Source organism: Chiroxiphia lanceolata, chromosome 1 (assembly GCF_009829145.1).
Source record: "Chiroxiphia lanceolata isolate bChiLan1 chromosome 1, bChiLan1.pri, whole genome shotgun sequence".
In the NCBI taxonomy this organism is placed as follows: Eukaryota; Metazoa; Chordata; class Aves; order Passeriformes; family Pipridae; genus Chiroxiphia; species Chiroxiphia lanceolata.
The window spans coordinates 99812028-99835104 of NC_045637.1; the positions used below are offsets into that span (position 1 = coordinate 99812028).

Below are 23077 nucleotides of genomic sequence, written 5' to 3' on the forward strand. Positions count from 1 at the left end.
AGCCTGGGATATTGTTTTCAGAATACTTTGTGAAATGTTATTCTGTGCTCTTTTTCTGTTGTCTGGTCATTTCCTACTTTTTTTAAGCAAAAGCTGTTTGCATGTGAAATACTGAAGTAGATTTAGATGTGAGTTGTCAAATTGACTGATAGTTGCGATTTCTTTCCTTGTTTTGCTTCTCTCTTTGCTGAAGATGCAGAAGAAAAAGCCAAGAAAGAAGCAGAGGAAAATGCCTGTCAGGGAACAGATGAAAAGGAAGGCGAAAAGGATGAGAAGCCAGCTGAAGATACCACAGCAACAAATACAGAGAACAGCAAAGAACCAAATCCTGGGGAAAGCAAAAGCACAGATTCCAGTAAAAATTCTGTAAATGAGACTCAGCAAAGGGGCATGAACAAACAGAAAGCCTCTCAAGGGAAAAACATACCTAGGACAGATAAGGGAACAGACTCTCATCACACAGTGGGAGAAGAGAAACAGCATGTCCAGAATGGTGAGTTCTCTCCTTCCACTGAAACATAAATCGAGCCCTAAAACCAGTATCTCATCTTAATGATGGGGGAACGTGGTATCCTGAAAAGGGATGTTCTGGGGCCAGAGTCTCTTCCTGTGTGTAGGCATAGTCACTTGCATATGGAAATCAGAAACTGTATGTTAACTTCTGAGTAGCATTTTTCAATAGAAGATGGGGTTCATCATGTCTGCCTGGGCACTTTTAGAGGAAAGGAAAAAATATTTATCTCATGGAAATGAAGCAGCCTGTTATGATACAGAGTTTCGAAAGCTGAAACAAATATTCTTGTTTCAAAGAACATCGTTGTTTGGGTGGAGAAGAGAACAGAGGAGAATCCAAAGTTGGCTTATAAACTCATTTTAAAGCCAGTTAAAGGCATCTTTGATTTGAGTCTCAGATATAAATATGTTTTCAGGCAGAGGATTTTTCTCCTCTCTTTTTTTAGAATTTATTTTATCTATCCTTCTTTTGCTCAGTTTTCTTTTAATAAGGATAGTCACAAGCCTTCATTTTTTTGGGGGGGGGGGAGGGTTTGACAGAAATTTTATTCCAGTGTTTTTAACTTACTGTAGAACTGAGTTAAAATAAGAATCTCATTCTTCACCCAAAAAAGGTAATAAAAATGTTTGAAAATTCCATTAAACATTAAAAAAAATGTGGCAGTTTGAGCCACATTAGAAATCTAAAATCCAATTTCCAGGCTTTCTCACCCCTTCCCACAATTTATCCCAACACCGAAGAGAAAACTTTCAGGCCAGAGGCTTCTGTAGGGGAAGGGGGAAGTATTTACATTTATTTACACAAATAAATATACTGTACAAACTAAAAGCAGCTATATATATAGCATTACACTTCTATCAGTCCCTTCGAAGCTTCTCCTTTTAACTTTAGTCCAGGAAAAAGCCTTTTCAGGCTGATAAGTAACCAGTCTCTCTCTCATGGGAGTGTTCGGGGCCCCTGAACACTCTCTACCAACCTTCAGCTGTTTGCTGCAGTTCTTCCTTCTTCATGAAGTCTAAGAAGGTAGCTTTGAGTCCTTTCTCCTTTGTCCTGTGTCATTTCTGCTGTGTGATCTCTCCCTCTCGGTCTCATACCCCCGTTCTGTAGGCTGCTGTAGTGTAGCTTATCAACTTACAGTCCTCTAAGTCAGTTTTCAGCTGCCCCCGGTCAAACCTCAGCAGGGCAACTCCCGAGCCCTTTGGCCCGTCTCCAATTTCGCCTGGGATTCCTTTCCCTGGCTTTGAGCTGTTTCGTTATCAGCCCGTCCACTTGGCTTTGCTTCAGTGCTGAGCCTTGCATCCACTCCCACTAAACAGCGAGAGGGAAAAACAGCCCCCTTCTGCAGCCTGGCTGAAAAGGGGTGGGGGAAGAAGAGGGCCTAGCTGCAAGGCCTGCCTCTCTCTCTCTCTCTCTCTCTCTCTCCCACTTACCAGTTGTTTGTGAGTCACATCCCTCACAAACACTCACTTCAATACTGTCTCTAACTCTGGCCTAGGCAGAGCTGGGGGGGGGAAGAAGGAGCCCAGCCACCCCCTGGCCTTCTACACCTACACACAGCAGACACCAATAGAAAAACTGCCAACAGCTTCCAGTGCTGTGTATATATGATTTTTAGCAGAAGCGAACAAGACGAGTGGTGATTGGCTCTCCAGGGAACCCTGCCCTGGCACCCAACCACCTCTGAGACCCTGACTCTCGGGGGGGGCAATCTTAACCCATGACATATACCCATGAGAACAGATCAGCTATCTCTAGGTTGTTTCACTGTTGTTCCCTGAAGCCGATATAAAAAAATGGCAGTACAGGCACATTGACTTGTCACAAACTTGGCTAGTATCAGGCAGTGCAAAACTAGCAAAAAAGACATTTAGAAACTTTGTCTTAGAAAAAGACTGAGTGAGCATACAGGCTTTGAAAGTCCCAGGTTCAAGCAGTGAGTTTAGATGACAGGAGATGCAGAAATTCTATTTAAAGCATTCCTGATATTATTTTCATGGTTGCTTGCCTTTCCCATTAATTCCTTCATCATTAGGGTTTTTCTAGATTGGAAGGACTGTGGGAATCAGAGCTGTCATGCTCTTTATGATTTTTCTTCAGTGTTACATGGGTGAATAGGAATGGGCCCCCCAGGAAATCAAAAATGTTAGGGACATATGAAATCCCAGTTGGACTGCATCAAACATTTATTTTGAAATCCTTTGTTTTACATGCTTCTAACAGTATGGGGATTAAGTGTTCTCTAGTGATTTTGATAGTACCTTTTTCTGCAATGCTTCTCGGCTGCAGGTGTCAAAAGTGCTTTGAAAGGAATTATAGTGATTTCTGAAAATTAGCATCTTCCTCAGGAAAAGAAATTCTGCTCCTTAATTTATGGGATTATGTACCTTCAGGAGGTACAATCACTGCAGAGTCTTTGGAGACTGATGAGATCTTCACATCCGTATCTCTGGATTCAGCACAGCTTCCCTTATGTTAATATCTCATCGTAATGTATTTACCTCATTATTTCTCTGTTTCTTTAATGCCTTTCAGAAAGATCATTATGATTATCATTCTGCTCTGCTGCTGGCACTATGGCAGGGTAGATATTACAATACTCAAAAGTCTCCTATTCATAATATTCAATGAAAGTTCAGAAATTGTGTGTCAGGTGAGTTAAAAGTCTCTCTGTCATTCACTACCTGTGTTCTTTCTCTGAGAGACTGTGAAATAATGTGTGTGTAGATGTTCAGCATCTTTTCCTGCACACAGTTAGGGTCAAGCAACTTCTTTATACAATGGTTAGAAACCATTATTATCTCATCATTATCATCATCTGTATGATGGTGGAGGAAATGCAAGAAGACTTCTGTGCTTTGCTAGGTACATTTTTATTTCATTTCCTGAAGATTTTTTTTTTAAGGCCACCCTTATCAAACAGACACCTAAACCCTGTTTGGATCTGCTCATACCTCTCTGTTCAAGTACCCCAAGTCAGTGTCAGTGTGATCAGCTGAGGAGGGTGCTTCTTGTCCTGTATCATCTTGCTTTCATTTTTTCTCTCACACATACAGTGAGTTTAGAAAGAAAAACCTGAAAAGTTTTGTATAAAAGCTGAACAGAACATGCTTTTTTCCCATCTTGTTAAATATTTTAAGATTTGAAAACCATTCCTCTTTTCTACTTTGATGGATCTTAATCGAAGAGAGGGATTGATCCACTGCCATCCAAGAATAACAAACATGTCAGTGGTTAGGGCACATTGTGGAAGAGGGAGACCACGCTTCTTTTCAATTTTTCTTTTTTTTGGAGCTGTTCCAAAAATAAATATCCACTGCCCATGAGTATTTTGAAGGCAGAACAGATCCTCTTTAACATGTAATACCTTTAATTTTGATCCAAAGACTGGGAAGTATCAAAACAGGAATAGAAATGGAATAAACATCACTTTAATACAGCCCTGTAGCATACCTCATGTTTACAAAATTCTGAAGCAAGACTTTTACAACTTTTTGTGTTAAAGTGTGTGTTACAAATTCACAGCCATTACTCCATGAGGAAAGGACAAACTGCCTGCTCCCATCTGGGCAGACTGGTCTTGTTTCACTGGATATCTGAAAGAAGGACACCTTCTTTGCTGCTGTTTGGACACTGCAACTGAAATAGCTTTGTTCTGCTGCAGCTCTCCTTTTACGTTATTTTTTATTTGATCTTGCATTCAGCATTCACATTCAATGAAGGGATGGTCTAGGAAGGTCTGATGTGCTCTGCTGTATGACTAATAGAGGACAGAAAATGAGAATGACTGGTTAACTTTCCTGGCTTCATAAAATACCCCCCAGCTCAAGCTGCTGTTTTAATTTTGCATCAGCCATTGCTCTGCCAAAGGCCTTGATTTTCTGGTTTGCTACAGGGACTCTAAAGGCAGTTATCAATGCTAGGATGATTGTTCCCTGATACAGTCATCAAAGGACCAACCCAAATGAATCTGTGGATAACAGAATCTGGTAAGAGAAAGCAAGACAAAATTATATAGACCTGTTTAGGCTATCTAAGGTGGTTCTTTAAAACAGAAACTTATGATGGAGTCTTGCAGGGTCTTAGTCCCTTAAAAGCATAAATGTTTCAGAGTCCTGATTTTGAAATTAAGTTTATACTCAGGTTTTTAATGGCCTGCATACAATCAGAGGGATTAAGAGTTTGCATGTGCACTTTAAATGGTTTTAAAAATTAGAATACATTTAAAAGTAGATTGTAAAGCTTGCTTTTCTGTAGGAGATGGATAATTTTTTTTGGTGCTTTATCCCTTTTGAATTCAGACTTTTCCTCCTAAGGAACATCTCCTTTGGATGTTCCCATTTGATTGAGTTATAGGCATTAATAAACTGCAGTCTACATTAAAATCCTTATAGTGTTTCTTATTACTTCTTTCTAGCTGAATTAAAGGAAGACAATAAGTTGGACAAAAGAGATGAGTCCAGTGTGGGGGATGACTCAAAGAAAACAGATGGTAAGGACAATGTTTTATTGCATTTTGTCACCCATTTTTATATGCAATCTTTTGGTTCCTAAATATCTGTAGTTTATTCTAAAACAAACAAAAAAAAGTGTGGTAACCAGAAACAGACTTAAGAGAAACAGTCATTAGATTTGAAAAAAAGCCATTAGGGCATTCTGAGGGGAAATCATTCCTTTCACATAATGCCTAGCACCATTTAGTTGAGCTGGTAAGCCTTATCCATCAGTTTTTGCGCAGTGCCTGAAAGAAAAATCCTGGATTATTAGAGTTGCATAGTAGGAAATGCGGATTTGTGAGATTCTATCCTTCTGACTTTCTTTGGGCTGTATTCTGCTGTCTGTAAGGACAGGCTGCACTGGAGACGAAGAAAACAGAGCTAAGAAAAATACTGCACAAGATGTCCCTATTTTACATGATCACATTATACTACACCAATACAAACACAAAGCTTTCTTGACTTAGTTGTCTGAAGGGGAATTTGCCCAGTGTTGTCAAACCAATGGTGTGAGAAGCAAGCAGCAGTGAACGTATCAGCATAGAGGTCCTCTATTGAAAAGGGAATTGATGAAACATGGTTGAACTGAAGCAATCCCAAGCCGTAGGATGACTTCATGGTCATCTGGGAATAATTTCAAACGAGTCTGAGCCTAGTGTAGAGATTCACAGACATTTTTAGCAGCCTCAGCAAACTGGAAAAATAACTCTAAATTCTGTGGTGTGTTTACTCTTATGCACTTCTTCACCTGTGTACCACAGGGCTCTGAGATTGAATCCACATTGCTTAAGGCAATTGCTGAAGTATTAGGTAGCAAACTAAATGGAAACAAGTTTTCTAGCATTTTCTGTGTATGTCTCAGTGAAATTCACTGAATCATAAATGTATTCCTAAATGTAAGTAATACAGTGCTTTGCTTTGATGGTCAAGAAAGACAACTTCATTGTAAGTACTGCAGTTTAGTATGATACCATGTTTTCTTTTATTGCTTCTTTTTAAGAAATATTTAAATTCCTATTGCTCTAGCAAATGTGGCAAATAAGAAGAAAATATTTTACCTCAATTAAAAATGTAGAAAACTTCATCTAGAAGCTTGTATTAATTTCAGACATATGCTTTTTCTTAAGAGGCTCCTTAGTAGCAATTGTTTAGAAGAATTCAGTTATTTTGTTAAGAGGTCACATTACTTACATAGTTGAGTTATATGTCTGTCAGGAAAACAGTCTTGAACAAACACCATTTGCAGCTCTTAGTGTGGTTATGCAGAAATTAAGCACAAATACTCAAATAACATGTTACTCTTCAGATGTTCATGAGTATGTGCAGCTCTGTATGTAACTATCAAAACCCCAGAAGGATTAATGGGCAGAATGACTGTTCTCCCTGCTCCAGTGGGTGATGGCTGAGCAACAGCTGTGCTGGAAGGCTGCAGCCCTTGCAGGACCATGTGGATGCGGAAACACTGTGGCGTTTTTTAAAGAGTATTCAGGAGCACCAGCCCAACCAAGAGAATAGACCCGTGAATCCCTAACTTTGAGGACAAGGTTACATTTGAAGGCCTTCACTGTCAAGGTCTTAGAAAGATTAGGGGCACCTATTTAGTTAGGCTGGAGGACCAAGAAGTGAATATTTCATGCAGACTTGAAGATAGAGGGTGTGATTTTGGTTGCTTGCAAGTTGCTCATCTTTGTTTGATGTTATTTGTACTTGTTATTTGTTATTTTTTCTCCTGTAAGAGGAAGTTCTGCTCATCCCTTTAGGGAAAAGGCTAATATCATGGGACCAGTTGAATACAGTGAATAAGCAACTGTAACTATGCAAGTCCATTAGAAGGACAATTTGTAAGCTGAATGGTTTTCATTCAGACACTGTAGAGGCAGATTATAGATAATGATCTCATTGATAAAAATCAAGAGAAAAATTGTGAATAATGCACCTAAGAAAATAAAGCATGTGGCACTTCTGTTTTGCCAAATGTGGCACAACCTGTTCTGTCCATTACTCACTCCAGAACAAATCTCCTTACCAGCCATGTGAGGCATATGGAAAAAGGAACATGATCCATGGATAATACGTAGCTGTTTACAAGCTACTGAAATGTTTACGTGAAAATATGTTTTCTCTGGTGCCAGTGCGTGGTCTTTCACATGCCATCTGCTGGGGAAAAAGATGGAGCTGGGGAGTTAAAAAGATTGAGGTTATGGCTATAATGCACTCACCACATGTAGTTTGCTGGTGAGTGAAACTCAGCCTGGACTTTTTTCAGGGTCAAGGGTACTTGGATTTTACAACCTCTGTTCTGTTCTTGGGTTTTCCAACCTCTATTCAGTATGTAGCTCAGGGGGTATTTGTATTAAACAGGTGCCTGTGTGTGTAGATTTACCACAAGGGCTTAAGCTTTCTCACCACTACCCATTAACATCAGCTGAAGCCCTGAACTCAGTCGACATCAGTCTGTTACCCTGTCCTGTGGCGCAGGCATCCTATATCCAGAGAAGAAAGTTCAGAATATATTTTGAATAAATCTTTGTAGGATCTGTATCCAAGTTGCTTTTTTAATTATATACAAAGAAAGTAATTGTAATATCTTCTTATAGGAATACATACATGCCAAAGTGATTCTGATATGTTTGTCCTTCTACTGAGGAACCTAGTTACCAGGGACACATAATAAAATCCATCCATTGACACAAAGACGTTGAAACTGCACATCTACACTGTAGTCACAGGTGTGAAATGTAGCTTCTGTGTCAATTACCTTGAAGCTACCCAATAATACTTCCAGTGCCTCCAGGAACGGGAATCAAGCTTGCTGAGACAGCGACGAACTATGAATCTAGCCAGAGCTTTGTACCACTGAGTCTATCCATACCAAAGCCAATGATATTAAACCTAGCTTGACGATGGCTATGCCTTAGATTTCAGACTTAACTGCTTCAAAATCCTGTGCAAGTCTCTTGAACATAGGTTAGTCTCCGCATGTTAATCTGATCTTCATAGTATTGGCTTTTTTTTCTGTGGGAGGTATTGCTTCTTACTCAGTACTGCCCTTTTTTTCCATTCCAAGAAAAGAAATGTGGGGCTGCCATTTCCCACATAAAGACGCAGCCCTATCAGGGACATCATCAGCACAAGTAGTTTATCAAAAGTTTCCTGTGGGATAGAACATTATTAAACCATTTTGGAAAACTTAATTTTCCCATGTGAAACTGTAAGAAGTCACATGGACATGATTTTTATCTACAATCCAACATTTCTTTTTTTGCAATTTTTTTTTTTTTTGCTCATGAAACTAACAACAAATGAGAAAATTATTCTTCCCCACTTCAGACTAGATATAAGGAAGAAATTTTTACAGTGATGGTAGGCAAACAGTGGAACAGTTTGTTCAGTGAGATAGTCGATACTACATCCCTGGAGACTTTCAAGGCCAGGTTGAACAGGGCTCTGAGCAACCTGACCTACTTGAAGATGTCCCTGCTTATTGCAGGGGAGTTATACTAGATGACCTTTAAAGGTCCCTTCCAACCCAAACTATTCTGATTGCATGATTCTATAGTTACCACTTTCACAGAGTATTTCTAACACCTCCTCTTTTTTTTTTTTTTTTCTCACTGGGAAGAGATTCTGCAATGTTTATGCAAAGGTTTCAGTGTAACTCTTTGTTCCAGGGACCAAAATGCAGTTTATTCAATCAAATATACTCTTTCAGCTACAAACTATAGACAAATAAAAGGTTCCCTTTTTGTGTGTTTGTCCTGGCAACTTATTATTTCAGTGGTAACATGCACGTTTTAGCACAGAAATATACAGGATACTTACGTGTTCAACAGCTGCTGCATACGGTGAAAGCCTGTGCCCGGGGTATGTGTGATGAGCAATGCTCCCACCTCGTGGTCAAATCGAAATCCTGCGTTTTGACAGGTCTTTGTTTCAATACTACATTCGTCTATGCAGTGCAACACAATAGAATATAGTATAGTCACTATAAAATAATGTAATATAATACAAGATGCAGCCTTTTAAATATGTGGACTGTACTACAGGCTTACCAGAGATTGAGGTTTTAGCTTGCTTTATTTGATTTTGTTAAGATATACTGTTGCTTCACAGTAGTGAAAAACCTTTCCTATATGTTCTATACAGTACCTATGCTGACATGTAGAGCTGCCTTTTGGTCTTAATTTTTCTTGATAATCATTCCTTGACCAGCAAGTGAAAAATTCCCTGATTATTAAGTTAAAATATGGGGCCTTCATTTCTTTCTGTCCCAGTTGTCCCAAAAATCAAGTGGCAGAGTAGCTGGCACAGAATGTTGTTATCTGAGAATGCCTTTGGTACAGGAACATAGTGGTGTGAAGAAGCCATGATGGTGGCTCCACAATTATACAGACAAAGTTGAATTAACAAGATTCTTCACAGTTTCATTTGGCAAAACTGCTCACCCATTTAAGAATTGCCTGTCTTTGCAGCCTCCTGCAAGATACAGTTTTTGTATGTGTCAATCTAGCCAAGACTGCTACATAGCAATGAACACTAAGTAGAATTCTGATGAAAACCTGCTTATGTAATACATGTAATGCTGGTGGTTTTTTAAAACAGGTTACTCAAGCGTATAAATTATGAGCATTTGGCTATGTCTTCTTGAGAAAGGTAAAAAGGTAAATTTCAGGTAATATAAATAATGGTGCTATTTCTAATTCTGTTCCAAAAATAAGCTGATCTCTCCATTATTGTCAGAAGAAAAAGTTAATAAGGCAGACACGTTGTATTTCTCCTAGCTGCTTGATAGCGCTCTTGATATTGGATGTCATAATCTGACAACAGTGGCAAATTGGAATTACAGGAATCTAAGACTACTTCTAAAGACAGTTTCCTTCCTTTTCTCACTTCTTTTTTATGGCCTGTTAGGTGAATTACATTAGAGATTATTGCCCCAGGTTACAAATCAGAAAGTTTTGTACTGTTAGCTTCTGGAAAAGCTTGCTTGAAACATGAAGACATTTTGCTATCCAAAAAGACATATTTCAGCATAATTTATCTCTGCTGAAGAATTGTTCCATAGTAGTGCAGTGTAGAATAACTTGAGGGTGAAAAAGGTTCTGTGCTTTTTAAAATCCTTTTTGTGCTCTTTTGAAAAAATGAGTGTGTCTGATTTAGCAAGTGGCATCTGAGGCAAACTGGAATTTGCATAGAAGAATGCATTCTGAAGAAGGTTTTATGCAGTTTTAATAATGTAATTTATGGCAATTTTAATAGAAGATTAACATGATGTGATGTGATCTTTGAAACTCAATTCAGAGTACATTACTAGCATCTAGACGGGGCAAACGGTACATCCCCAAGGTACCTTTTATAAATATGCAGATGATTTTGCAACTTGACAGGTTTTGGTGTGTATGTAAATCTTATGGAAAGTGCCTGGTTTTCCTTTCATGTTGAGACTTTCATGTGCCTGCTTTCCATTGTTCAGGCCATAGGAGCTAGATACCTAGTTTTTAGGATGCTTGATTGCTTTTTGCTTCTATTTCACATGAAGTCACAAATATATGTGACAATTTGAAAAACTGTGAATACAATTTGTCTTGATTTAAGCAAATATTTGGAATATCCAGGTGCATGGTGGAAAAACACATAATCACTGAGGGCAACTTAACTAGGGTTTTTTGAGGGGTTTATGGGGAACATTTTTTCACATTACTTCCGATCCTTTACATACAGTTCTACTCAGAGATGGCATATGGTTGCATTGCTTCACAGGGATAACATTCATGTTCCTTGAGGCATGTAGGAATGTGTAACTTACATAGAACATTGCAGAAATTCCTCCTTGATTTTTCACCGTCAGCTCTTCTATTGCACCAATCAGGGAATGGAGATCTGTGACCTTGCTTCTGTTATAATCCTTAGCCCATTTAGGAAAATTTGCCTGTGCAATAATGTATAGAAATTCTCTGCTTCAGCAAGAGGAGAGTCCTCCTTGCTCCCCAGCTCCATGAATTTATGTTCTATCTAGTGACAATCCGGCCTCTTTTTCCTGATGTAGCACTTAGCCCTGAAAGAGAAACAAGATCATGTCCAAAGGGAATGACTGAAGAGAAGGAAGAATATGAAATGGCTCTTCAAAAGACATTGGTGACCTTTAAATTGCATCTTATCCCTTCCTCACAGAACAACTACTTTCCAATTTGAGCATACCAGCTACAGGTATCTTACCTGCTAGAGACTCTGACAAGGTATGGCATCCTGCCCCGAAGCAGAAAGGAACATGCACGTGCGCAGATACTCATAGTCCAAAAGTGTAATCTTCATTACTTATGATCATTACTTGATCCATCGCTAGATTAATTCTTTTCTCTGCTTCTAAACAACTTCTTTGCTGTTCTTAACTTCAAAACCTGGGACTTGGAGGCAATAATAAATGTAGAAGAAAGACAGCAAGTGTTGTTAGTTGTAAAGTGGTATTTTGTGTCAGGCTAAAGCATTTATGAGCTTAAGTCTAATTTAAAAGAATTGATTGTCAAAAATTGAAGAGATACTGAAAAAATCCAAATGAGAATTTTTGCTTCGGGGTGATGTTTTGCATTTTTAACCAGTTTTAAGTAAATGGTAAAAATAACAACTGTTGTTTGAGTTAGATGAAAATGTCACCTTGATCATTCATTTCCTCTCCACCACCCCACCAAAAAAGCCCCTACTCTGCAACAAACATTTTTGCCAGGAGACAAAAAACCCACTTACTTGTGTCTGACTCAGAGCTAAGCATTAGACTGATTTTTCAGTTTAGTCACTGAACCAAAGAAGCTGTTATTTGCCCAGTGCTTATTACAAAATTCTGATTACGTATGTGGCTGAAAACTTTGTTGGCTTCGATTATCCTTCTGCCTATAGAATATTGTATTTTGTTTGCGTGTCAAGGTGTTGGTAGTAGGAAGGGCTACAGAGGTGGCTTCTCTGAGAAGCTGCTAGAAGTTTCCCCATGTCTGACAGAACCAGTTCCAGTCAGCTTCAAGACCACTGGGCAAGGCCAAGCCCATCAGTGACAGTGGTAGAACCTCTGGGGTAACAGATTTAAGAAGGGGAAAAGTTACTGTGCCAAAGAAATTGCATCAGAGAAGAGAGGGGAGGGAAACAGCCCTGTAGACACCAAGGTTAGAGAAGAAGGAGGGGGGGAGGAGGTGCACCTGGTGCTAAAGCAGATGAAGACCATGGTGAGGCAGGCTGTGCCTCTGCAGCCCACAGAGGTCCACAGTGGAGCAGAAATCCACCTGCAGCCCCTGGAGGACCCTATACTGGAGCAGGTGAATGCCCAGAGAAGGCTCTGACCCCATGGGAAGGCTCCTTTGTCCCCAGGGAAAGAGGAGCCCACACTGAAGCAGGACTTGTGACCCCATGTGGGACCCACATTGGAGCAGTCTGTTCCTGAGGGACTGAGCCCCATGGAAGGGTCACACATTGGAGGAGTTCATGAAGACCTGCAGCCTGTGGGAATGACTCACATTGGAGAAGTTTGTAGAGGACTGTCTTCTGTGGGAGGGACCCCATGCTGGAGCAGGGAAAGAGTGTGAGGAGTCCTTCCCATGAGGAGAAAAGAACAGCAGAGACAATGTATGATGCCCTGACCGTAAACTCCATTCCCTGTTCCCCTGTGCCCTGTGGAGGAGTAGGTAGAGAATCAGGAATAAAGTTAAGCCCAGGAAGGAGGGGGGAGGAAGGGGTTTTAAGCTCCAAAATCACAATACCTTCTATGCTAATGCCATTTCCTCTCCTAGCAAAATGAATGTTAAGCACTTGGCTTGTCTGCTAAATTAGAGTGATGGTATTTAAATTCACTTACAAAACAAGTATTCAAAACTTTTCCCCAACAGTATTTATTCTTGTTTTCCCTTGCTTTAAATAGGATGTGGGCATCTTTGAGTAACATTTTGTTTTCTTAAAAAAAAAACCAAACAAAACCACAAAAATACTAAAATTTCTCATCCATTAAAAATATGAATAACAGAGATGAATTAGCTTGTAATGCACATTCTTCTTTATTTCATTGATCTTCTGAACTTTGTTTCTTAGGCCTCATACATCTCTGGTGCAATGGAAGGAAGAAAATACCATAAGCATGTAGAATTTATTTCTTCATCATCTTATATTATCTTTGAAAAGGCTTTCAAATGCCTTTAGCAGGAGACAGGATCATCCAGTGCTGAGAACTGAGCACTTAGATTTTCAACATCTTCATTTTATTTTGAGCACTAGGAATAGCTATAACAGTGCTTTTCAGGTGGAAAAGCTACAGATTATGACTGAGTCCACTTTAGCGCTCAGGAAGACAAGAAATACCCAGGTTTTGGGGAAAAAGTTTACAAAAATTAAAAGGCACTCCTGCAAAATGCTAAGTGAATCCACAAAGGAATTAAAGGTGACAGATTAAGCGATCTGCTCCAGCAGCTGCAAATACTTCCATCATTTGTAGTAGGAAAGATAAGTATTATGTGTTATCTGAGATGCAATTACTCAGACTACTATTTCACCTCATTGCGCACTACATCAATAGTAATTGTTTTATGATATCAAAGACCATACAGGAATTTGTCATTTCTTTTGTTATTTCACCCAGTGTCTGGATGGAATTGGGTGCTGCGGGAGAGAAGATCTTGGAATTAATAGTCTTATCCTGAAAAGCCTGGGCTTTTAGTAAGTGAGGGTAGAAGCTGCTTTCAAACACCATGTCATCTTCGCTATAAACACTTGAACAACCATGCTGGGTCAGACCAAAAGTCCCTTTAGCTCTCCATCACCTACCTGACAACATTTCGTAGCAGAGATCTTAATGAACAAAGAACAAAACCAGCACAATGTGTGTGTCCTCCCCAACCCCCCTGCAGCTTTCTGTGTTCCAGAGGGCCAAGGCAGAAGTCAAATCTCTAACTTCGATTCTGATGGATATTTCTTCCATTACTTTGTCTAATTAACTTTAGAACCCTGGTACTTTTGTATGCTGGACACTGAGGCAATACAATTCAAAATTTACTTAGGCATTAGGTGACAAATCACATCTTTTTATTGGTTTCAAATTTATTATTATTATCGATAATTTCATTTGGCAACTCCCTTCTTGGACCGTGAGGAACAATAAGTGATTGTTCCCTTTTACATTCTTGATGCCACTCATAATTTCATTTACTTTTTATTAGAGTCTCCTCGCAACTCTCTCTTTTCAGGCTAAAGAGTCATAACACATGAAGTTTGTGTATTCAACCTTCCTTCAAGTGCAACCCTTTTGCTATCTGCTGTTTGTGTTAGCATGTAACAATAGCAGTTGTGTTACACACAGAGTTGTTGGGATGTGACCAGAATCTGATTTTAATAGAAATGAGAAAACCCGTAGGATTCAGTTTTTTCCCCTAAATTTTCAACAGTGTAATCCTGGATAATTGTGGTGTCATCATGTGCTTCCTTCAGAATTAAGTATGGTTATAATGCTGCGGAAATGCATATTTGAGCAGGGAAAACAGGGACTGCAAACAAACCTCACAAACACTTTCATTCACAAGGACTCAAGCATGCTAAGTAGCTTGTGGGAAAAAAACCCCACCTGCCCACAGAATTCTTATTCCACATGACACTGTCCTGCAGTTTACATTCAGCATTTATTCTTTTTAGGAGAGAAAAGAGACTTTTCATTTAAAGGCACTTTGAAAATCATATCTTGTCCTGATAGCCTGACCTGGCTCTGGAGGCCATGGGGAGTTGTCCTGAGCCCTCTCTGGGCAGCGCTGTGCTTTTGGGAGCTGGAGAGGAAGGAATGGAGGTAAAGGGTAGGCATTTATTTGGAGCAGCAAAGCTGGCCACCTTCAGAAGCAGCACTGTGAGGGGTCAGCTCTCCACTTCTGTTGGTGGTTGCACCTGTGATGTACACTCAGTGAGGAGCATGAGTCAGTACAGAACAGGTGATGTTTTTGAGTTAGTCTAAACTCTCATGTGAGTCTAAATGCTTCTGGGGTTCTGTTCCTGTCCTCCAGCTGGTAGATTTTGAAAGTTTGCATTAGACAGGCATAGTAAATACCAGCTGTTAAAATTTTTAGTTCTTTTAAGACCTTGGACTCCAAATAACTTTTTATCACTAAAAGAGAGATAAATATGTGAGAACTGACAGTCAGCTTCCTTGCTATATGGATATACTCATATGCTGAGTAATTCTGTATGAAGAAAATGCAAACCACAGTGTATTTTCACTTCTGTACATCAGTCTGTATAGATGCATAGTTTCATAGTCCAGCAAGCAAAAGTTAAAAATGCTTTAGTATAAGCTACAAATTGATAGCAGAAATGGACTTAATAATCTCCTTGTGGTCAGTGCTAGTATCACATGAAGGGCTGTAGAAGTCATGAGCATTTACATTAGTGATCAAAGGGAAGGCCAATACTCAACCTTGACAAACAAAGTAAGTTTGTCAGTGTCACTGAAGGACTGACGTACATTCAGGCAAGGCTACTTCAGTTAATGATGTTGCCAAGTGAACTACTTCCTGTATACAGAACACTCCATATTCATTCTTTTTCCTCTTTCAATTACCTCTATGGATACATGCTATATTTGCACTAGAACTATTGTGTTTAAACGAGAGAGAGGCTGAGTCACAGCCAAAGTTAAGGTCGTTGTAGGGAAACTGAATTATATGCAGAGGGAAATTTGGCTAGAAAACCAGCACATCTGCTCCATCAAGTAGAAAAACAATTCAAAGCAAATGCTACACTGGAATGTTCTTACTGGAGTTGATGATGTAGCTAACAGAAGGAAAAAGCAATATATCATAGAATGTTAAGGGGCTGGAATGGACTTTAAAAATCATCTAGTCCCAAATTCCCCTGCCATGGGCAGGGACACCTTCCACTAGACTAAGTTGCTCAAGGTTTTGTCCAACCTGGCTTTGAACACTGCCAGGGTTGGGGCATCTACAGCCTTTGTGGGTTGACTCAGTTCTCTACTGGAAACTTCTAGAGTCCGGAAAAAACAATTGCATTTTCCCTTGTTTCATTAATGGAGATGGGAGGGGTTAAAATTCTTGTGCGTATGGATGGCATAGGAAAAAGACCATGTGTTGGGTGGTACTCCGAGCTCTGTTTCATATTCCTGGTGTAATTCAGCAAATCCTTTAAGAGATTCAAATATGTTATTTAGTCTACTCACCCCAAATGATTACCCTTCCTTCTGGACCAGTCTTTTCTCTTTAAAATGTTACATGTCTAACGATACATGTCACAGGATTGTTATGATCCTGTTAAGGACAGTAAATCAGGCTGAACCTTTTAGTTGGGAAACATTAGGGAAGTGTGGTACTTTTGTTATGACTGTTACCATTTCCTGTTTTAGTTTATGTGGGAAATGTGACAATTCAGTCTAAATAAATCCTGTGAAATGCTGAAAGCTTAGTTCTTTAAAACAGTGTCTTAGAATTGCATCAGTGAGCAATTTACGGGGGACCGTCCTGAAAGGAAAGGTCCCCATGCTATCTGTGCAGAAGAAAAAGATACCAACTCACTAATAGATCTGTGCAACCAATGTATACATTCATCACAGACAATGCAATCCAGCAGAAAAGATCTTTGTTTTGGCAATCCTTTTTCTCCTTTGCCCAAGTACTACTTTAAAAAAAAAAATATATCTATATCTTCATCTACATCTACATCTAAATAATCTACATATACAAACACATATATAAACAGGTTTCCTGAAAGGAACCAAAAGACATTCTGATATAATCACATTTTCCAAGGCATGCCCAGCCTTACAGATGAATTCATCTCTCCTTGGGCTGAATCTTACTTGGTTGCACTTGCTAACTCTGCTGACATAAGCATTGCCAGAATAACTGTAGCTAAGCAGGGTGGACAGCCAATATAGAGTAAAATATTCATGTTCCTGTTTGAAGTTTTTCCAGAGGATTTCTAGAGAGGTATATGAGGACAATTGGATAGAGTGCCCTCTTTAAATAGAAACTGTCCTCTTTCACTAGAAATAACAAAAAAGTTTTCTTGTCTACATTTCTTCCTCAGGATCTGTTCATGGTGAAGATGCACTTGTGGTATAACTACATAGAAAACAGTTATGTTTATACATTCAGGATAATGTTAGTCAAATATAGCCTAATTATGAGGCCAAAGGATTATAAATATTTGACAGAGGAGGCAAGCAGGTTCTAAACTGCACATATTTTGTTATGCCTTTGGCACCTCTCCATACGTAAGGCTATGCTTTTCATTGAAAGCTCATTGGGAGAAAAGGGTTTTTAAAATATAGTGCTCTTTTGTGTTTGGAGCATTTTCTTTGTTTAAACTCAAACCACATGGTACAATGCTGTTGCCTTCATAAGCAAAAAGATACTGAAAAAGCTGTTAAGCAAGGGTGATCAGAGAGCCCTACAGCAAAGAAACCTAATGGAATCTCTTGATCTAAACATGCTGGACTCTGTTACATGATCTTCTTGATGCCAAAGTTTAAATTCCAGCTGGATTAGTCTGATTGCAATAGATTTTGATTCATTCAGGACAGAATGATACTTCCAGTTGAGCCCATAAGAGGTATTGCCTTGGTGTGCCTCACCTTGCACCCTTTCAACAGTTAAGCAAAGCTGCACTGCTTGCAGGAAATGAGGCTGTCTAAACTGATACCCTTCTTTCTACTTCCCAGATTATCTACCCCTTGGACAAAGGGGAGAAAGTCAGCGTTTGACACTTTTTTTTTTTTTTTCCCCAGATACAGAAGAGTAAAAATATATTAAAAAAGAGACTGGAAATCACTTTCGTCATTTTATCTGAGCTTCTTCATTCCTGTTCTCCTCCTTCTGCAAAGACCAGTTTCTGAGAAAGGCATTAAACAACCTTTGAAACACTCTTCCTCCCACTGGCCACTTCACAGCTAATGACTCTGGGTTCAAGGGTGGGGGCCTTCGTTTTTTTGATTCTTTTGTTTTGGTTTGGTGTCTCATTCTTTTTCTTTCTTTCTTTCTTTTTTTATGTGTGCATGTTTTTTGTTGTTGTTGTTTTGGGAAGTTTTTTTGTTAAAAAATCAAGGTCGAATTTCCTGATGCAAATGGTTCCATATTTCTGGATAGGTCAAGCAAATAGAAGAGGGTCATCTTCAAAAGCTAGTATTGCCCTTTGCTATGACTCAGCTTGTGAAACCAACACTAGGATGATGCAAAAGAATATAAAAGAAATAGAAAAAAAAAGAAAACTTGATAATATTTTACTTTTACTCTTTTACTTTTCCCTGAGAGTCTTTTCCAATTGCTAGTAGACAGAATTTGATATCAGTTTTACCCTTGCTATAGAAGATTTTCTTAAGAATGGTGAATTTTTAGAGTCATTTGATTATTTGTTAGGGTTTGATATTATTCCCAGATAATACAATGATAGCAAAATGTTTTTGTTTCTAAACAGCAGGTGGACTCATTCAACCCTTGGTTTTGTTCTCTTTTTGCAGTTAGGACAGGAATAACCAATGAAAGCAATATTCTCTTGGGGCAAATTCTGTTGTCAGACTCTCAGAGTATGTATTAATATATGTCTTGATGTGCCTGCTTAACTTGAGATTGCAAGTAATTAGCTGTTACCCACATTTTTTCATGGACCACTAGTAATAGTTGTTTGTCTGACCTGAAGATCTAGGAGAAGAGGGACAGCAGGGCATCACATGGATCAACTCTTAACTTTCATCTCAATGTGGTCTTTCATCACTGACTGAATGGATAGGCCAAAGAAAAGGAAAAGTGTTGCTGTATACGTATGAACAGACAAAACTAAAATAAGAATGTATGAGATACATCAAACACATATGTAAGTGGTTTTCTGGCTTGGGATCTTGATAGGGATCCAGTTAACTGTATGACATTTTGCCTGTCTATTCAGAAATCAAGATATGTACATGTACATACAACTGTTTTTGCTGAACACCTTTCTGTTCAGGATGACTTCTTGCTGTGTTAGTCACATATGTATTTTACAAGGAATCAGACTCCTGGCATGGACCTTTTCTGTGTAAAGAACATGCAAAACATTGGCTTAGGAAGGTAAATATTTGTTTCCATTTCATGTCCAAAAGCACAGAACTTTAAAACCAGAGTTTGGGGTCTGTTACTGCTTAAATTGTGCATGTACAGGGATGAGCTTCCTGTGATGCTAGTAAAAATTACGTCAGTGAACTCAACCTAAATCCACATTTTAAATGTGAATACCTTCTCACTTAAAAGTGTTTGTATCTGGGATTCTCATTATTGAGGCTAGAGACATTTTGAGTTCTTTTTTTGTACACCAAAGTTTGAATTTGTTCAAAGCCAGAGATTTAGATTACATTCATGCTGTGATAAGGTTGCACTTCAATTACACGTTCAGAAAGAAGTACATGAAGTTGTTAGAACTTGCAGTTGTCTTCACTGAACCAGCTCATTTAAATAAAATATAAGGGGATATAGTGTTCCTGTTCATGAGTTCCTGGTTCAGTAGAAGCTCTGGGGTAAATTTGTGAGGAAAGTGGGGTGCTGGGAGGACAGTAGCTCCACCGTCATCATTGAGCACATTCCATGTTGTGTGACAGGCAGAGGGCTGTTTCACACTTAGTGCTTTCCCGCCTCCTCTTTCCTCTTTCCATCAGCATTCAGCCCCAATAAAAGAAGAATATAACTTCCAGCTCTGACCAGGGTCTTTGAAGGCACACTGATGAAATATCAGTAATGCAGAAGTAAATACCGTAGTGGTGACTCAGTCTCTGCTTTGTAAGATTTCTTCCTGAGATCAGGGGGAACATACCCTAACCGAGTGTTTGGTCAGAGGTGCAGAATGATTTAGTCAATATTTTTTAAGTTACCCTTATCTTTTATAGCGACTGAAGATGCCTTAGATTATGCACAGTAGAATAATAACAGTTGTAAAAAACACTAAATCTTTTTCTTCATCTGTTTCTGACATATGTATTTTCTTTCTTTCTGGGAGTGACTTCTTTCAGACAGTAAGACCAAACAGCTTAATTCATGTCTGGTCAGTTCTTGTTTCTCATGCATGAGCCACAAAGGTGTGAAGTCAGATTGGAAAATGTTTTTCCTCTATTACTGGGGTTATTCACTATTGGTGGGAGCTAATAAGGGAAGTGGTGAATTTGCTGTCTCTTGGGGACTGCAGATCAGAGTTGCCATTCTAGAAGAGGTGCTATAGGCAAAGTTATTGGTCTCAGCACACAGGTATACAGCAAAATGTTTTGTAATACATAGACAGTCAGCTAACATGCCCCTGTTTTTAACTCATCTGTGTAAGGTACAGTAGATTATTAGCATTCTTAGAATGTTTTGTTGTCATGTAAAAAAAAAAAAATCTGTGTAAAATCTATTAGCTGGGAGAATATATAAAATGAAATCCAGAAATTGAAACCCTACAAAGGGATTATGCCAGGTGACAGTATCTGTTGTGGTGTTGCCTCCCAGGATCACACTTACATTTCCTTACTTTGCCCCCGCCACCTCACTGAAATACTCTGCGGCACTGTGCTAGTGCATCATGAGCCAAAGGATGGTATGTTTAGACACCTCCCAGTTAAACTTGAGATCAGCCACTGTGCAAATGTGTAAAAAAAAATAAAAAATAATATAAAAAATAACATAACTGCTTTCTCTTATTTTATTCCACAGAAGGAAACAATCAAAACAAAGTGGAAAAAGATTAAGTATTCATCAGCTAATGGCCTATGTTTATAAAAAGTGAGAAAGTATTTCTGGTTTTACATCTTTACCTAACTTTCCCTGGATACATAGAAATTATGTTTTCAGATGCCTTCCTTTTCCAGCCTCAGTAAGACTATACAAGCAATGAAAAAGCCAGAAAGTCTGCAACTATAGGGTCCATACCATTTGCCTCATGCTGAAATTTTACAGAATTATTTGGGAGCACCCACCTGTAGGCACAAAGGTGTCTTCTAGTGCCAGAGTGCTTTTTACAAAGGCTGGCATAGGCTAGGAAGCTGTGTGATAGAGACGGCACTCTTCTGCCTCTGCACAGAGGCTGCTAATGCTCTCAGAAAGCTCTGCCTTGCTGGAAGAGCACCATTTCTTCTGCTTCCCAAAAACTGTTGTATAATTTAGGAGGGGTGATCAGACACTTTACCTTCTTAAAATAGAGAAGGATGCTATTGCAAGTATCCCTATCAGTGTTTTGTCTTTTGTCTGGGACTGGTGTTCAGGGAACTAGCAGACCTTTGACTCACGGTGACAGAGTGCTTGAACTCCTGTACACATTATAATAAAAAAAAAGTGTCAATATGTTTTCATAGAATCAGAATTGTTTGAGTTGGAAGGGACGTAGAGAACATATAAAGGATATCTGTTCTAACACCCCTGCAGTGAACAGGGATATCTTCAACTAGATCAGCTTGCTCAGAGCCCCATCCCAACCTGACCTTGAATGGTTCCAGCGATAGGGCATCTACTGCCTCTCTGGGCAACCTGTTCCAGTGTCTCACCACCCTCATTGTATTCTGTTCATTATTTAAATGGCTCAAAGGGTGACAGTTCACTGGGCTGCAGTGATTTGAACCATGCATTTTTGTGACAATATGCAAGAACTATTCACACATGAGAAAGAAGGTATTTGTTTATTTTTATTTTTTTTTTAATGTGCAAACCTGTGATGTGCCCTCTCAAAATACTGAAGTCAACAGCTTTCCTTACTGTTGTGACCCACCCAAGAAAGGGGAGGGTCACCAAGGTTATTAATAAATCCCTTGGAGTGGATTAGAGTGAAATGACACTGAATAATCGGTGTTTGTAAACATATATGTGTAGGGTTTATTTTGCAACAATTTTATTTCAAAGGGTAAACAGGTATGTGGCCGTTTTGGATGTTATCATTCTATAGCAATACAGCAGTATTAAAGCATCTATAGCAATAAAGCAACATTAGAGCATAGCAATATGATACTATTAAAGCATAGCAATATTAAAGCATAGCAATATAGCACTATTATTAAAGCATAGCAATATTAAGGCATCTATAGCAATATCATCTACAGCAATATAGCAATCATTAGAGCATAAGGATAACACTTAAGGAAATGCATAAGGGAGGAAAAGGGAAAGAAAGGATAAAGGTGGAAAGATATATATACATATAGTCACCACCCCCGGGGTCCAGCGATGAAACTTGTTAGTTGCAGCTTCAATGTCTGTTAGTTGAAGTGGTGGTCTTGATCCTCTGGGGCTGGGAGAAGCACCCCCCCAAAACTCAAAGAAGTTATGAGTTATTACACACTTCCAGCTCAGGTGGGAATACCTTGTACCTCCCCGGGGTGGGGAGTTAAACAATTGGTAGTGCCATGGGCCATGCCATGAGCCTCTTCTTAGCCTCTTCCCTTCCTCAGGCAGGTATCTGCACCCATGATAGCTGGACAATGGCACCCACTTATCTGATCCTTCAGCAGTGTTCAGGGGGTGTGGTTGGCTTTGCTGGACGAGCAGCTGCTTCTTTTCAGTTTGCAGACAGTCTTTTGGTGATCTTAGAATGTGTAAATCATTACCTGTTTCAGTCTCTGACATTTACAAATTATATAATTTTTTTTTCCAAAAGTATATGGTCAGATATGTTTAATTATAAAAGATTATTGATATTACTAAATTTTCCATGTTTGAGAAAAAAGATAGATGCCAGAAGCTAATTTTTTTTTTCTGGTAATAAGTGGTAGATTTAAAAAAAAGAAATTTTGCAATTTGTTCTAGTTAGAACAGCTGGGACCGATTCATCACTGGATGGGTGTAGCCCAAAACTGTGTATTCTATAGCCTTCCATGCCATTTCCCAGAAACTGTTATCAGTAGAGGCCTGTGAAATAGGAAGATGTTCCTATCCTCATACCCTTTTATGGAATTCCCCACTCTGAGGGAAGGACTGAGCATCCTCATACCCTTTTATGGAATTCCCCGCTCTGAGGGAAAGACTGAGCATCCTCATACCCTTTTATGGAATTCCCCGCTCTGAGGGAAAGACTGAGCATCCTCATCCCCTTTTATGGAATTCCCCGCTCTGAGGGAAGGACT

General features: G+C 39.1%; 1 protein-coding gene across 14 annotated transcripts in view; it reads left to right on the plus strand.

The window, feature by feature from the left end:
- PDE1C (phosphodiesterase 1C) overlaps positions 1-23077 on the plus strand; it is a 333339-nt gene that overhangs the window by 294930 nt on the left and 15332 nt on the right. For 7 of the 14 annotated variants that reach the window (XM_032690599.1, XM_032690494.1, XM_032690515.1 and 4 more), the window contains 2 exons: positions 194-493; positions 4929-5003. In XM_032690599.1, coding sequence (XP_032546490.1) covers positions 194-493; positions 4929-5003 — 375 coding nt within the window. Of the gene's footprint in view, positions 1-193; positions 494-4928; positions 5004-17758; positions 19217-23077 lie in introns of those variants that run through there. The other 7 variants (XM_032690504.1, XM_032690591.1, XM_032690542.1 and 4 more) reach the window with 4 other exon arrangements.